Source organism: Protopterus annectens, chromosome 1.part0 (assembly GCF_019279795.1).
Source record: "Protopterus annectens isolate FY-2018-M chromosome 1.part0, PAN1.0, whole genome shotgun sequence".
Taxonomy (NCBI): domain Eukaryota; kingdom Metazoa; phylum Chordata; order Ceratodontiformes; family Protopteridae; genus Protopterus; species Protopterus annectens.
Genome location: NC_056725.1, coordinates 1,679,503,686 through 1,679,521,495, shown reverse-complemented (window position 1 = coordinate 1,679,521,495; position 17,810 = coordinate 1,679,503,686). Strand labels below are relative to the sequence as shown.

At 38.4% G+C, this 17,810-nt stretch overlaps 1 protein-coding gene across 2 annotated transcripts in view; it reads right to left on the bottom strand.

Annotated features, from left to right (window-relative positions):
- The window catches only part of SOX10 (SRY-box transcription factor 10), a 90,631-nt gene that overhangs the window by 14,539 nt on the left and 58,282 nt on the right, over positions 1-17,810 (bottom strand). Inside the window, exon 3 of one of the 2 annotated variants that reach the window (XM_044068539.1) lies at positions 13,455-13,714. In XM_044068539.1, coding sequence (XP_043924474.1) covers positions 13,455-13,714 — 260 coding nt within the window. The remainder of the gene's footprint in view (positions 1-13,454; positions 13,715-17,810) is intronic. The other variant, XM_044068548.1, reaches the window with a different exon arrangement.

The window sequence follows — 17,810 nt, the reverse complement described above, 5'->3', positions numbered from 1 at the left end:
GTATAGGAAACGCTGAAGATGAGTAGTACTTGGAACACTGTTACTGGGTTATCAGTTAGGGAATTAAAGGGGCTGGTACAGCAGATAGATGAAACCTTTGCTGGAACTGAGATCTGAGAGGAAGGGTAGGCTTTACTGGAGGAAGTTAAATAGGGTGGAGGTAGACCTCATATGGTGGTCCACTCAGAATTAATTATCAGTTGGAGAAGACTATGAAAGCCTCCAAAGCAAGACTAGTACAGCTTAAGACTGGTACCAAAAAGGCTGGCATATCAGTAGTCATCTGCAAGGAAGGACCCTTGTTCCCGTGCACAAGGTAAGACAGGAAAAAAAGCTTTAAGGGTAAAAGAGCTTACTGGGAGAATAGTGTAGGAGTAGCTGTTTTGTGATGATAGGGCAATGACATTTGAAAGGTATCTGTACATAGATGGGAAAAGGCACAGCAAACTGGAGAGATATATAGCTGAAGGAAGGCAGGGAATGGAATGGAAGAGAAGGGAGGGGAAGGGAAATTCATTACTCCTGGAAAGGAATGTTTATGTGACAAGAATCAGTGCAAATCTGGAAACAAAATATATGCAATGGGGCATACTAGTCACAGGGCACATCAGTTGTTTAGAAAGCACAGTAATGGGGAAGCAGTGGAAAGGCTGAACTGTACATAAGGGAGGGAATTGACTCGTAAGTAGCAGAAGAAGATAGTGGTTTCACAGGATATTTGCACATTGATTGCCCAGTACTTACATGTGAACCTATGTGTAGCATATAGGTCTTACCAGCTAGGGACAACATGTGGAACAAACATGGTACGCAGACCACTTCAGACACAAACTACAGAAGATGAGCTCTTAGTGGAAAAATAAGTGGTGGGTAAAGAGAAAGAGGGTCCTAGTAGAGGAAAAGAATCCTGGATGTGAACTGACAAATACTGATATCAGAAACTGAAAAGTACAGGAACATTCTACATGTGTTTCCTGGAGAAAGCATATATGGCAGATATAACCCTCAAAGAGGAGATAATATATGGGGCTTGATGTGGTGAGACAGTGGTAGTTGAGGATCCAGTTAGGGATAGCAACCATGTCTGCTATCTCATCCACTAATGGAGGGAACTTTCTAGATGGAGGTTGCATAATGGGACTTAATGGGACTATGGTGATGATGGCCTGACATTCTGATGATGGTAAACTTACTTTAATAGGCTTTGTAGGGTCATTCAGAACAGAGAGTCTTTATGTCAAGAGTTGTAGTTGAATCTGTGGAAGCAGTAGAGGAAATATTAGAGCAGTACATGTGAAGTAGAGATTTTACAATCTTGGAGTTGGCATATGTCCCACATCGAAGGGTGTAGGGAGGCTTGTCTGCCCACAAAAAGTAAGTTTAAAGGAGAAGAGTGATGTTAGATATTCACTCTGCCCCTGTACTTTTGGTCTTTTTTCCATTGTTTTGGGATTTGACATTGCAAGTTCCAACATTTTAACAGGGAGCAGTATAAATCCATCCATGTCAAAAGGAAGTAGTGGAAGTGATGGATACAAAGAACAGGGTATCACACATGATCGGGAAGACCGAAGCAGAAAATACAATTAGAAAAATAGTTTCTTGTGGTTTGCCATTGGAGGGATAAAGATTAAACTTGGCACAGGTATGTTAAAAGGGGCAATGAAGGACGAGGAGAGCTTGAATCAGACAGAGGAGGTCAGTGGTTATATTGCCCTTTTACTTCACTAGAGAAACAACATGCAGACCACCAAAAGCTGCGAAGGGGGTAATGGGCATGTGGTGGCTTCCTGGATAAGGAGATTGTAGTTTGTAACACTGAGAAACTTAAGGGGAAGCACTGTCCAGTGAAAAGTGGTGTGATCTCTTAGCATCTTGATGAAGCAGGTCAATGTGTTAATGAGGGCACTACTGACTCTGTTAAATAGAAAGCTAATAAGAGAAGGAATGTAAATGCAGGTAGGAAGGTTTGTTTGGTTCTGCTGTATGTGAGGTTACAGCATTGGAAGAGATAGTCAGGCAACTATAGTCCGATGTGCTTCATGTCTGATGGAAAAACTCCATAAGGATCAGTTTATAGGATTTGTACTTATAAACTGTCTATTGGAACACTACCAATTAATGAAAAGAAGACTGGAGGCTGTAACTGCTTAACCTGATCTGGTATTTTGACAGGTTTACAAGCAAGATTGAAAAATATCATTTGGTAGATTTAAGCAAGACTGCTGATTCTGTTCCATAGAGAAGATGATAGTATAAATAATTAGTGGGATGGATGTTGCCCTGATTAATGCGTAGAGAATGGAGGGTGATGACTGGGGGTTAGAGTAATGCTTGAGGCATTTAACCAGTGGATTTGCACAGGAAATGAATGTTGGGTCCTTCCGTGTTTAGGATCTTTATAAATGACATCATACATCTTGTAGAGCATAGTAGATATAGTAGATTGCAGACAGTACAAAGATAAGGCAGTTATTATAGATGAGGAATATAGATATCTGAGTTACATCAACTGGGTTTTAATGCCAGGGAGTGTAGAATCATATATTCTGGCAAACAAAATGGAAGAAGAAATGTATTTTTGGTGGATTTATGTCCTGAACAAAAACATTAGATTTATAGAAGATGGTCTTAGAAATGTGGCACAAATTATTAGAAAATCTATATAATAAACTACAAAAACAACATGCAATCCTATAAATGTATGATAGAAGGGACAAAGGGGACACAATCAGGGTCCACAGACTCAAAGGAAAAAGTGAAGGGCACAGTGCTCAAAAGAAATGATAGGACAGAGACAAGGGGCATGATTAGCAGATGTAGAGAACCAAATGTGTGAATGAGATGGGAAGAAATTAGTTTATGAATTGGCTAGTAGATGATTAGGTTTGTCTCATAGCAGGTGGAGTATGATGCTAGAGCCATAGCTGACAGATGGGGTGGAAAGGTGGGGGGCAAGGTGGCAAGGAAAGTGGGGGTGAAAGGTGAGGGCAGCTGAATGGAGCTAGCTGACAAACAGGTATCAGTCTCCTTTCTGTGATAGCAATGTACATAAAATATTTATTTGTGTCAGTATTACTCAGTGGTTAAGGCAATGAGATGTTAATGAACTATATCCTGCCTCCCCCTTCATAACATGTGAGGCTGAACAAGGCGTAACTGACCAAAGCATCTGGGTCACCCTTGATAGCAGACATTAATATTTAATTGGTCTTATCTGGTTTACAAACGTAAAAGAAAGTAAATAAATAATATTCATATGTCATCTAACATTGCAGAGAAATTAGCACATGCATTTGAAGTCTTGGATTCTGATGGGATGGATTTTGATAGAAAAGAAGATGTTAATGCACCCACTACTGATAAGGTAAAAAAGTTACCTTGATAAGGGTATCATTCTTTTGTAATGGGCTTTTTAATGGTTGGTAACACAGGTATCTCATAAATAGCATCTCTCCTTCTCATATCGGGTCTACCTGATATTAATGAACTCTCGCGTACCCAAAAATTGCATTCACGAGATGACTTCATTGAAAACTTATTTTAACGAACACCTGGAATACCAAAGTTGTACTCCGGGAAACTAACCACTTGGCCACCATGTTGAACTTTTCCCTTTTCCCCACTATAGTGCAATCTTGGAGTTGGTATATTTAGTCAGGAGGGTGTGTGGGGGGGGGGCAAAGCCCCCAACTTGGGTGGGTTTGATTTGTTTCAGTTTATTTTTTTTTCTTGGTGGCCAAGTGGTTAGTTTCCTGGAGTACAACTTCAGTGTTCCAGGTATTCATTAAAATAAGTTTTCGGTGACTTCATCTCATGAATGTAATTTTCCGGTAAGTGAGAATTTGATAATACAAAGTAGACCCGGTATACTATATAATACATCTAAGCAGCAACCAAGAATCACAAGCACACATCAAGACCAACATTTCCAATAGTTTTTCCTTGTTTGTCATTCTCACCTGTTTAAATGCACATGTTGTTTCTCTTGGATCTAAGCTCCACTCCTCCCCCTTTCCGCACTTTGTCTGTCCTTCTGAAACATTCTGAATTCAGATAATATTCTAGTCCCTCTTCCTTTAAAGTCCAGATATCTGTTATGGTTGCACTGGCAGGTCTTGCCTTGAGCATCCTCCTAGTTACTGAGTTATACTTCCATTTTAATTAAAAAGTACTATGATTTAATATACTGTTTTAGGTGATTGTTCAGCATTTGCCTATTTTCCACACCCCAAAATATAATCCCTTTTCATCCCATGTCTACTTACCTTCCGTTATCCCGAATCCAGCCACTGGCTGAGATGAGGAGGAAAAAATCTATCTTTTTGTTAATGCCCATCTATGTAACAGCAGCTGGATACACAAGTCCAGGCAAATTGAAAATAGTCCATACCTGCTAACCAGCATGCATGGCTTAGTAGACCTCCATGTGTCTCACTACTGGCATTTTTTCAGGATAGTATCTGTGTATACAAGCTCCCATTGAACATTAGGCATGACCACAGCAAACATTCCTCTAAGTACTCATCAAAGGATCATTTTCAATGCAACTGGACCTGCAATCTTGGTATAAATTATCTTCTGTCATCTCTCGCCTCCCTACTTCTCACCCTTCTAAAGTCACCCTTCTAGTAACTTTTATGTTTGGAGACTTACCAGTAAGTGACACTTTTTAAATTTTTACTCTCCTAGGTTCATAGGTTAATAGTTTATTAGGGTAGCTACCCTTGAGGACCATTTTAAGCCTAGCCAGTTTCTCTTTTTGGCTCAAAATAACCTAGCCCATTTGGTTATAGATTGACCTTACCTATCCCATAGTTGATAATTATATATGACCCCTAGTGAGAATAACTAGGATCATACCATAGATAATTCGAGGAGACCCACGCATGCAATAAAACATTTTTGAGTTACCTCTGTCCATTAATAGTACAGGGGTCATTTGATGTAAATGTTCTGTTTACCATCCATATATCCAAGCTGTGCTTGAATATGGACAGGGATGAGCTTTGTTTTACATGGATGCTTTCCCTATCTATGACAATGGAGATATTACATCACCTTGCATTATTTTGCATTTGTTTAATCCAGGTTGAGTAAAATATCATACAAATATTTAATATATGTAAATTAAGCTAAAATAAATACTTTGTCACTTAAGTCTGTTGAAACACAGTTTCATTAACTGCCCTTTTGTAGTCTAAGAAATATATGTTGTTTTTCTACAGTAATGACAATATAATTGCATTTGAAACTGTCATACAATGATTACCTGTAGATTTATCTCGAGGAATCCATTCTTGGTTAACAAATTTGAATGACCAAGCTGGACGTTTCTGATTAACAACTGTGAATACATGAATGAATAAACAATAATGACTTTAGTCCAAGACAAAAGGCATGCTTCGACTACTGAACAACTGATTTCCCCAATAACATAACTGAATGAGACTTCAAAATGCAGCTTTGTACCAGAATGGGTAATCACTGGTGCTCCTGCAGCAAATCACCAGGCTGAGTCTTTTGGTGACATTTCCTCTGTCTTTGCTGTCCAGTGAAATACTCCAGTAAGATTATCTCTGAAAGCATCCATGGCCAGAAACAACTACTGTTTCTGAAAAATTTTTAACTGCCTGTTATGGATTGCTATCTGGACTCCAAAAATAAATTCTGCCAGTTACTGAGGTGACATCACTTTACTTCAATTCCAGGTTTATAGAAACTTGTACACGCTAAGCCTATAGAGATAGGTTGAGGCCAAATTAAGTTCTTATATATGATTTTATCCCCATTTATGACACCAATGGTGATGGTGTAGACTTATTATGTGGACAAAGATTAATACAGCTGTGAAGGGATGATGCAGTTTGCAAGACAAAGCTGCTGTTCACAAAAGAGAGATATGGTTAAAAAGTAATGCAAATTATTTAGAGGGACTGACAAAGGTTAAAATATTGTAAAATAAGGGAATCTCAGAGAACAAGAACAGGAGCAATTGCAGAATGCTAAAGAGAAAACAATGGATTACCTCAATTATATGCATGAGTTTAGAAAGAATTTTATTAAGCGACTGTCTTTTTGATAATAACTCCAGGGCACAAAAACTTGTAGCACAACGATTGAGGCAAGATAAAGTCGAAAGGATTGTCGCCAAGCTTAGGGAGCCTATAGCAAGAAAGATAACAAGAGACCATGTAGAGGTACTATAAATACTTGGAAATGTTATGAAAATCTTATTAAAACAGAGAAATATGGAAATCAAGAAAAGGTACAAATGGAAATGTTTATGAAAGAATTAAATATGCCAAGGTTAGAGGTAGATGAGGCTCAGTTACTAACAGTCAGGATAAGAGGAGAAGATATAAAAATTGTGATGTATAACCAGTCTACAGGAAAGTCCACAATAATATATGGTATTCTTGTGGAAGTTTGGAAGCTAGCAGGAAAACAATGATAAAGATCTGGAAGGTTTTGTTTAACAGCATTTTAAGAGGAGAAATACCAACATCCTGGAAGACAGTGGTGGTAGCTGTAATAACTAAAGATGGTAAAGACCCATCAGATCCAGCTTCACACAGGCCCATTTCAATTCTAAACCATTATTCTAAAATGTTTATGTCTGTAATGGCTAAAAAAATGGCAAAGGTGATGCCAAAATTGATAGCTATGGATCAGTGTGGTTTTGAGGAGGGGAGACAAACATTTGACAACATTAACAGAACAATGATGATCCAGAGGTAAGTAGAATGTAAGACAATACCACAGTTTTTAGTGGGTCTTGCAGATAAAGCATTCGACAGAGTAAGCTGGGATTTTAAGAGGAGGGCGATGAAGCATTTGCATTTCCTGATAAAATTGTAATGTTGATTAAGAGGATATATGACTGACTGGAGGTAAAAAGAAGCGGGTGGTGGGTTTCTGTCTGATAATTTCTGTTTCTGCAGAGAAATCGGGCAGGGTGTCTTCTTTCCCCTTTGTTATTTGTATTATATTTAGAACCATTGCCAAAGAAAATAAGGAACTTAGAAATGTAAGGATATAATTGAAATAGTAGTCAAGAAAGGCTGGTTTTATTTGCAGATGATATTATTTTATACCTGATAAAAAACAGAAAATGGTATTTCAGTGCTGTGGAACATTTTGAAACAGTTTCAAGTCTTCTCAGGATACAAAATTAATGAAGCTAAAACAAAGACAATAGCTGTAAACTGTGTACCCACACATGAATTGGTTCAGCAATATTCAAATTTATGGGGACATGATAAAAAGAAGTACGTAGGAGTATGGATTAAAAAGGATTCTGTTGTGGCATCTAACGATATGTGAGAAAAGACTAAACAAAAGATAATACAAAAACTGAGAAAGTGGAAGCTCTGTTTTATGGATATGGATAGCAAGATACAAGTAGTTAAAATGTTTTTAGTCCCTTTAGTTTTATATACAGGTCAGTGATATTTTTATCAACCAGAGGAGAAGTTGTGGGTAGCAGTTAATAAAGAGCTGAAGGATTTTATCTAGGAGGGGAAGATGGCAAGAGGCAAGTGGGATAAGCTGATTCTTCCAATAGAATAAGGGGGTTGGGATTACCTGATTTTGAAGGGGTATTTCAGAGCTACACATCTGAGGCTCCTATACATAACACAAGGAGAAAGCTGTAACTCAAACTGCAAAAGGATGATGATGATGAAATGGGGGAAGCTCAAGAACCAGGGAGAAACTGGAATTTTGGATGCAGATCCTTAAGGTGAATAAAAAAACATACAGAATATTATGTTCATAAAGTAGCAGAAAGTATTCTAAGAACTAATCTGACATGGGAATGGAGAAAGGAGATTCTGCTGACAGGGATGACTCCAATTAGGAATACAGATAATAGGCAAGAGGGGACCAGAATTTATTGGAGAAAACTGGCAAAAAAAACAAGGTATTGGGAGCAAATAATTAGAGAGGGAAATGTTATATAGTGGGAAGAGGCCAAGAATTTATTTGGACTGCAGGCTAGAGATTTCCTTCCCTATCATGGACTGATATCAGAGTATAGGCAAAGAGAAAGAAAATAGGGGGATCCTAAGTGAAAGACCAGCACTGGTAAAGTTTTTAGTAGAATCTAGAACAGAAGCTGCAGAAGCTAAACGTAATGTGTGACTGACAATGACTGGATAGACCATAATGAATGTATAATGTTTGCAACTAAAAATATGTCAATATGGTTTGGTTTCATTTATACAGAAAGACCTTTATTAAATTATCACTTATGACATAGGTGCTTCTTGTTTAAAAAAATGCTGTTCACAAAGAAAATCATAGTCCTTCCAGGAACTGCAAAATCCATTCCAGCTAACAAAAAAATATATAGAAAGGGGTATGACAGTTGTTTCATAAAGGAATGTTGGTACTTTCAGGGTATTATTTTATATACAGATTTGCCCATCTACATAAACTTGATAAATTCAGCTTCCAAATATAGGGATTAAAACACAAAATGAATATTCTCTTTTCTGCCCTTTGACCTTCACCGTGCTGCTGTCATTCATGATGTCAGCAATCTGTTAAAAAGGGGAAAGAGTGAAGGTTCAGGTTCAGGTGCTGGCCTCCTTTCCAAGACAGTTCAACCAGCTGCCCACTTATTGTTGCATCAGTAACCTATCTTTTTCAGAGATCCTTCACTGAGCTGCAGCTATTTCATCTAGGAAGGGCAAAAGGGCAGCAAGAAGGAGGACAGGTATCGTGGAGCCCCCTGTCTACTCTAGCTAAAGCAGCAGGGATGTTACATTACCTTATGTTACATTGCATTTGCTTGACCTGAAAAGGAGTCAATAAGCCTATATAGTCTACCGTTTAAGTGTATTTCACATTTTATTACCAATCTATCCCTAACCTTCCCTCACTCCTTGTCCACCTGTCTCTTACCTTCTTGTATATGTCTGTGGATTCTCTCTCTTCTACCCATTATTGTAGTCCATTCCATGGTTGGACGAGTCTTTCTCTCGAGGAAATACTTCCACAGATCCAGGGAGTAGTTGGTCCTGCAATTTACTGCCCACACTGCCTCCACTGTCCCTGACATTCATGTTCAGGATGACCCTTTCACATCTCCCTGATGTGATTTTGTGTCCCCATATCATGTCCAATTGCCTCTTCTAAAACCCAGTAAAAATCTCCCAGTTTTGATTATATAATTTCTTCTACATTTCATGCACCATAGTTGTTGGTTTCTTCTACATACTTTCCACCAGTTTGGTATGCCACCAGAACTCTACACAATATTCAAGGCTTAGTAAATCAGAATCATTACCTCCTTGCTTCTGGAGTCTACTAAGCCTAAGGTACACCCCAGCATTTTGTTTGATGTTAGCACCATCCTCACACTCTGGATCTGGTGGCCCACTCTAGGTGTGATCAACACTGCCAAACATTTTTCTGCTCTGATGCTATTACTTTCATTTCCACTGCTGATACTTCATATTAGAGCTGCTGCGGTCCAGGTGCAGTACTTTCCATTGTTCTGCATTGAACCTCAGCTGCCCCACTTTCTGCGACTTGATCAGTCTTTCCAGATCCTTCCTTAGACTGTTACCCTTTTTGGTAGTGCTGCTTCTAACTTTGTGTCATCAGCAAAAAAGCCAATCTATTTCTCTTTTCTATCATATTTGTCTGAAATGAGCACACTAAAGAATATGGATCCCAGACCACCCTGTGTGGTACAGTACTAAATATGGATCCTGGACCACCCTGTGTGGTACAGCACTAGTCACTTTCCTTATTCCTGACATTGTCGCTCTCACCACAATCCTTTGTATCTTACCATTCAACCATGCCTTGATCCAGTCATACTTCACTCTCACAACAATGCAGCTCCTCAGTATTGATCATGCTGCTAACCCCTCCAGGTCTCTTTGCAGCTAGCTGTGCAGAACCAAGTCAAAGACCTTTTTAAAGTTCAGGTAGACCATGTGTCCTGGTGGTCTCCTGTTAAGTTCTTCTGTGAATCAGACATAAAACTGCATCAGATTTGAGTAGCACCTTCTTTTAGTTATTACCCTTAAGACTGCTGTTCTGTAGAACAGCAACCAGCCTTTCCCTTAGGATTCTGTCCTTGACTTCATTGTCTCAAACCATCTGGTTGCATCTGCCGTAACATCATTACTGAGTGTTTCTTGTACTGTAATACAACAGTATATGCAGGGGCAGTTTTTTATTCACCTTGTATGTTAACACTATGTGGAATAAATATTGTGATGCTGAAACTGCAGTACTTAGATGACACAGTGCGGATCTGAGTCATGGTTTATCATTAAACAGCTGTTTCACAATGTCACCATGATTAAAGCTGTGCTGACAGGATGAAAAAAATGTGGTACCAAGACAACATGCACACCTTTGGGTGTTGTGGTCCTTAGTTTAAGTACAATGGTGCACATTTTAATTGGTGCCTATCATTTGCTGGCCATGCGTTATAACATAGAGAAGGCCAATATGGGGTTTTATACAAAGTAAAAGGTTGCCTTACTGCCTTTTGGCTGAAGTGAGGAGGGCTGTGCTCTCTTATCCCCAAACCTGTGGCCATGGTTCTGAAACTTCTTAGCTATATTGAAGTTCCCAAGATTGAGACAGCATATCATAGGCTTGCCAGTCTACTATATGGCATATACAAAATAACACTTCTGCAAAGTACATGACCTGTTCTGCTGCCCCAGACTTGGACAGAACCTTATGGGCACACAGCAAGAACTGTGAACAGACTCGTATACAGTCTGCGCAGGTACCTTTATATCATCATTGCCTTATTTAAACTTACACATCAACTCATAACTTATCTCAACAGTAGCTAGAACACACTGCAAAGCTAGAGATGGAGACTGTGCCTTAAGTGCCAGCATGTCCTAGGATGCAGAGCACCAAACTCTACATACACATACACACACACACACACACACACACACACACACACACACACACACACACACACACACACACACACACACACTCACACACACACACACACACACACACACACACACACACACACACACACACGGACGACTGTGTTATTAAAAAATTCCTGGCTGTTCTCGGTAAATGAAAAAAGATCAAACAACATATTCTGTTACAGATGTCCTTCTACAGTAATCTACTAAGCTGTTGTCCATGAAGCTATGCAATGCCCTACATGTACATAGCCATATATAGTATTAACTGTTACTTATCCGCATATACGTTACTATTCCAAAGACATGCATGAATTACTGTTTAAGATATAATCATGTGCATATACATTTAAAGATTCATAGGTGAGTACCAGGCTATCTACTTATTTATTTATTTGTTTTCGTTTTCCAGGGTAGAGCACTAATTTCCATGGACCTTTTTCAGACTCAGCCTGCAAGTGGTGTCTGGTTAAGTGACTTGCTCAGACTCACACTGTTAGCCAGTGGAGGCTGAGGGAATCAAACTTGGTACCACACAGGAACACAGCTTGTTAACAGCTACTGCCCTTGCGGGCCATTGTAAGTCTAGCTATTTACCACATTTGGCATTAAAAATTAACCTGCCCTTTTCCCAGATCTATATTTGAATGTTACCCATAAGAAAGTGATTATTTCTTGGGTAATGCCAAATAGAATTTATCTGGGGCTGGAGAGAGAGAGATCTAGGTGCTGCCCCTGTCCATTAGTGGTACAGGGGGCAGCCCTGGGGTAAACATCCTATTACAGATCCATAGATCCAAACTGTACTTTAACAGGGACAGGACAGGGATGTTCTTTGTTTTATGTGGAGGAGAATGCTCCAGAGATGTGGTATCTTTTGTGAAATGTATCTGCCCCCTCCAGACCCTTCTGTTTATGTTGTAGAAAAGGTTCAGGCCCCTGGATTGAGTATTTCTGGTGCCGTTTGACTTACAGATGTCAATATATATCTCTACTATGTCTTTCTGTGGAACTGTTTCTTAAATCACATGTAAATGGCTGTTCTGGAAATAAGCATTATGTATTATCAATATTGCCATGCATGTACATGCCTTATATGTTGTTATGGAGTTGTAACCAGGATCTCTTCTATAAAGGGGATGTTACCTCAGTGAACCTGATGCAACATCATAATGTAAAATAGAAATATAGTTTTGCTGTTTAAGATGACAAGACTTTGGCATTTACTAAAGCTATACAGCTGGATATGGAAAGCAGAGTGATTTTTTACACTCTTTTGAAGAACATGCTCTTAGTTTACTGGTACTTGGAGCTATGCTGATTTAGAAATGAAACTTGCAAACATTTATTCTGTGTTGCAAGGCAATGCAGTTGCTGAAAATAATGCTTCTTTCAACACAGAATATTATTTATGATGATAAAAAAATTAAGCCAAAAACTGAAAAAAATGAAATACAAAACTATACCCTTGTGGAAATAAAAAAAAAAAGAATAAAGGGAGAATTATCATTAAAGGTTCTGCAGACGTGGTTGGTCGTGTGTGTACCAGCTAAGGAACAGGAAGTGAAGGTAAGGGAAGACAATATTTACATTGGCAATTCATGATTCACAAAAACTATATACTCTCCTCAGGTTCTTGTACGTAAGCACTTCAAAACAGCCTTAGTCTTTTACTTGGTGAGCAATGACTGTAAGTTGAAACCAACTGGTTTCTTCAGTGTGTTTGAGACTGAAAACAAATCAGTCACTTGTCAGCAAGCCAGTTTTAGGTTAAACACTTGTATACAGTTAAAGAATTGTATTTAAAAAATGAGAGCACAGGAGAAATTACTATAGGTGAAGCATTATGAAGCAGGCATTTGTGCATCTGTAGTTGTGATTTTCTTTCACAGGTACAGCAATATGTAAAGGAATATTTAAAACAACATTCATGTCGGTGAACTAACTTACAACTTTTTGTCAGCTAAAGCCATTCCACTTCTTGCAGATCCTACAATAGCCCTCTTTAGAAGCATATGTAAGAGCAAACAGCAGCTGCACTACTGTTGTAAACTACTCAAGAACATTCTGTGACTGTTGTGATGTCATTATGTGGTCACGTATTACTTCAGAACTGCAGCATTGATGCCTAGATTTAATGTTGTGAATATTACTGTTCATTTTAATTAACTGTAGTAATTAACTGAAACTTTCTAGACTGTATGCAAGTCATTCAGTTGGGAAATGTTGCATGAGAACATGCTATGGGTATGTAACACACTCGGTGTTGTGTTTTCTTGCTTAACTAGTGACACTAAATTTATGAAAATCAGACTCTTATGCCCATCATTACCTGAAGACAGTCAGCATCAGCTGACAGTTTAAAACTAAATCAAGCATTTCTGCATTCTAAGTGATATGGATGAAGCTTGAACCCCTCCCCAATAAAACATACAGAAGTTAAGTGCTGAGTGTTTGATGCTTTGGGCTGTGACAAAAGGGGCAGTTGTTTGGGTCAATGGCAGGCAGAAGTTAAGGCTGGGGTACCTGCAGAATGCTCAGAGTGTCCATCTGACATGGGTGAGCCAGCCCCTGTGTGTCTGTGCTCCACGTGCACATTTTTGTAATGAGACTGACTGGTGGCCCCACCTTCTCCCTCAGGGTGGGATTCTCCATCTCCTTGGGTCGATTTGCCATTCTTCCTTCTCCGTGGCTGGTACTTGTAATCCGGGTGGTCCTTTTTATGCTGCATCCGCAAACGCTCAGCTTCTTCAATAAATGGGCGCTTGTCACTGTCATTCAGCAATCTAAAAGAGATACAGCAGCAATGAATAGTACAGCTGGGGCTAAGCAACAATTGTCTAGGCAAGAGCCATTATTTCCGACACAGCTGTACATTTGCATAGCAGCTACTGCAGCAGACACAAGAATACCTTTTCCTGACATTTGCTGTGCACTCATTAACAGAGCTTTGACTATATGCTTTATATAGTTTCTTTAAATGCTGAACTTGTGTATTATTAAACATATGTTGCTATTTTTGTAGTAGTTCTAAACTAGTTAGTATAATGTATCTTACAGAGACAGGTAGCTTAATAAATTATAATGCAAAAACTAGTAGTAGAGAGATGAGTTTGTCACTGTAATTGCTGTTCTATAACACCAGTTTGTAGATGGAAGAGATTCTAAAGGCATCTCTGCCCAATATCTGCTTCACCATTGTTAATAAGATACATACTGTACACATGCATATAAATTAATACATACATTGTGCCTTTATAAACACTGACTGCAAGACTGCTCTGTTATTTCCTAGAGCTTAAAGAGCCATGAATGTTTTTCATATAAATAGAACTATACTAAAGTATAGTACATAAAAATAATTTCATTTTTGTTATGTAAATATGTATTTTATAGAGAGTTAATTTATAGTAAATGGTCTGGATATTATATTTTTAGATACATGTATGGAATTACTGTGTATAAAGGGAAACTGCATTTTAGGTTTGCTGTTAGGCATTTTATGTGGTTTGTGTATGTATGTATGTATGTATGACACATATACATATGTGTGTGTATGTATCTGCATGTTGTGATCATTTACTTGTGTGTGCATGTAAGTTAGATTGAAGGACATCTATTTACAGTAACAGTGCAGATTGTGAAATGTAGAGAACAATCTGAAAACCAAATGGAACTACTATTAGCTTGTCATTAGCTTTAAACAGAATCATACACTGCAGAATAAGTCTGTGGAACCTATTAAACTACATAACTGCTTACATGTTGCATTTAGAGATGTGTGCCATGCTATCCTGGGCCATGTAGTTCTCCAGCTATTAACATAATTTTGAAGTATAAAGTTCCTTTCCAGAAAATGCTGCACACATAATGCACCATACAGTTATGCTGTATTTTGGTTCTTCATTTTGATGAGCATGTAACTGACAGTATGTGAGCCAAAGCAAGTTTGTAGTAATAACCACATAAGTACAAATATTCTGAAGGTTAGCTGCAGCCTGGGTTTAGAGCAGCAATGAGACGTGGAGAAAAAAGCAGGAAAATATAACCTATGATAAAGATAAATTGCAGCTTTGGGAAAGAAAGAAAGAAAGAAAGAAAGAATCATTCATGTACTCTACTGGAACTGAGCGACTTAACCCAAGCATCCACAACATTACTGTGGCAGTCTAAGAATGACCACTGTTGTAAAGTGTGACTTTCAGCCTTACTTTCCTCAGAGACATGCACCCATCCTTCCTTCTTTCTTTTGGGCCAGTGTACCTCGCATCAAGGAGCAATTAAACTGTGATGAACTGCATACTAAGCAGTTTGATTAAGTAACTTTGTTCTGTAATAGAGAGATGAAGGACAATTTACAGAAAGGAAAGTAGATGATGATATGGGATAAAAGATGAAAAAGGAAAACGAGAGGCTGAAGAAAGGAATGAAGGAGAGATGGAACGTTGGAGAAACCGATGCAATCAGTAGAGCTTATAAATATGGCAGCCTTCAAAAATGATTTTCAGTAAGTTTGTGCACCTTTTCTTAAGGATGCGCAATCAAGCTATTCGAAGATGAAAGGTCTGTCAAGGTCTATTAAGGCTTACTGACTATTGTAATTATCTCCTCTATACCTGCCTCCTTCCCTTCCTAGTCTACCTCTGTCTTCCTTTTTTGCCCAAAGTCTCTGCAATCCTTCTGTTGACTTGCATGCCATCTCCTTTTCTGATGGGTCCTTAAAGGGTTCCTCTACCTTCTTGGTCAAAACATTACTTTAGCTCAGGCTTAAATATTCAGTCTTTCAGTAACCACCTATGTCCTATCTTCCCTGTCTGTTTTCCTTTCTGTATTAACTCTGCCCCTCAGACAGTTCCTCAGCAATACATTGAGCTCACTTCATACGGATGCTTCCATTTTTCCTTCAGACTTTACATAACAGTAACTTCCTCCATGCTATGTAATCCAGTCCCTCATATCCCAGTTAGTTTAGGGGTCTTAACCAGCTTTACCAGCTTGCTGTCAGTTTCTCTGTGACACCTCTGCACACAGTACTAAAATTAAGGTCTGATTGCACTGGTGTCCTATGTACTAGAATGTGGACATCTGCCTCCTTCTGAGGCCACTGCCCCCCTTCCTCATCATGTATCCCAGCATTCTACTGGCCTTTGGTACTGCTTGGTTACACTGTTTTGCCTAATTAGCCTTGAGGGATAATTGCAGCCCCTCCCCATAATTTTGACCCAGCTCCCCATAATACATACTCCTCTGTAAAGCACTTAGGATGTGCCTTTTTATATTTATAAAATTATTGGTTAATAAAATAAACACTGAAATCCAGACCATCAAATCATGAAAAAATAAAAAACATGTTACTTAGACTTTTTCCCTAAAATGATGTCTCAGTTAACTGTAAAATTTATTTTGTCTTTTTATGTTAGGACCATATTCATTAACACCTACACTGAGTGTACAAAGTCTTTACTCAGAAATATCCCTGCCACATTTTGTGTGCTTTCTATTCACTCAGAAAGATTACATTAAGTGTACATGTAGTCTACAATTTGTGGTATCCTTGATGAATCTCTCTTGATTTTAAGGCTGCAAGAAAATCAGTAGGAAAACTAAAATTAGGAGGAAGAAGGAGTGAGTTATGCTTGTGTTGTCTGTTCACTGAGGATGGTGTACACTTAGTGCAGGCATTAATAAATCCCAGGGTAATCTTTTTTGCATAAATGTGTTTACAGCCTACATAGATTTTGAGTTCATGCTTCCTTTGAGAAAGCACACACTCCTTCAAAATGTAATCAGAAATTGCTACTTTTAATTAGCACAGTCTTTTTCTAAAGATATTTCAAAAGATATTCATCATAAGTTGTTCTCAGACTCTCTAACATCACAGCAAGCCTCCAACAAAATATAAAAAAGGTGAACAATCGTTTCTACGTTTCAGAAAAATTCCTTCAGTCTCCCTTTATCAACAAACCAACAAATAATTCACGTGCAGCTAGGTCTAGAAGTAGACCAGCTCTCAGTAAATACTAAACATTCACACATGCAAGCACATGTACACACACACACACACACACACACACACACACACACACACACACACACACACACACACACACACACACACACACACACACATGAAGGCACATGTACATACACACACACACACACACACACACACACACACACACACCCACCCACAGATACACACACAGCTTTACACTTATTCTTTTTTTTTTTGGCTTGCACTTACATACACAATTTGTTGACTTATGCTTCTGAGATTACACCAGATTTCACATCAAATTAATGGTTACATTCCTAAATCCACAGCACTTTCAGACTTGTTTGTACCGCCCTAGAACAGTAATACTAGACTCACCATTTGAAAAATAGTGGGATTGTGCAAGGTGTCTGAAGGATACCTAGTTGTACTATACAAGTGCCAGCATGTACATGTGGAAGTGTGTGTCCCTCTTGTTGTACCGCTAACATTGGTGATTCGGATTTTAGCTATTTGATAGAGTTATAGTTTATTAGTATAATGATATTATACAGCAACAAACAAAAGTGCAGATGTATTTCAGGACTATATGGAGCAAAATTTGCAAAAGGCTAAGGAAGAAAATAAAACAGAAAAGGAAAAAAGGAAACAGCAGACCAGAATCTCATGCTGACACAAATCTGGAAGGGTGGTTGATGTGTGGATGATGAACTAAAGCATAACAAAAAGGGTTATGTCACAAAAAAAGTTTATCTAAGCTCAGTTTTTTTAAAGCAGTGATTTTTTTATGACAGCAAATACTTTTATTAGATGAATGACCTTCTGGCAAGACTTGTGTATACAAACAATTTATTCTGATATATATATGGTTTATCTAATGAAGAAAG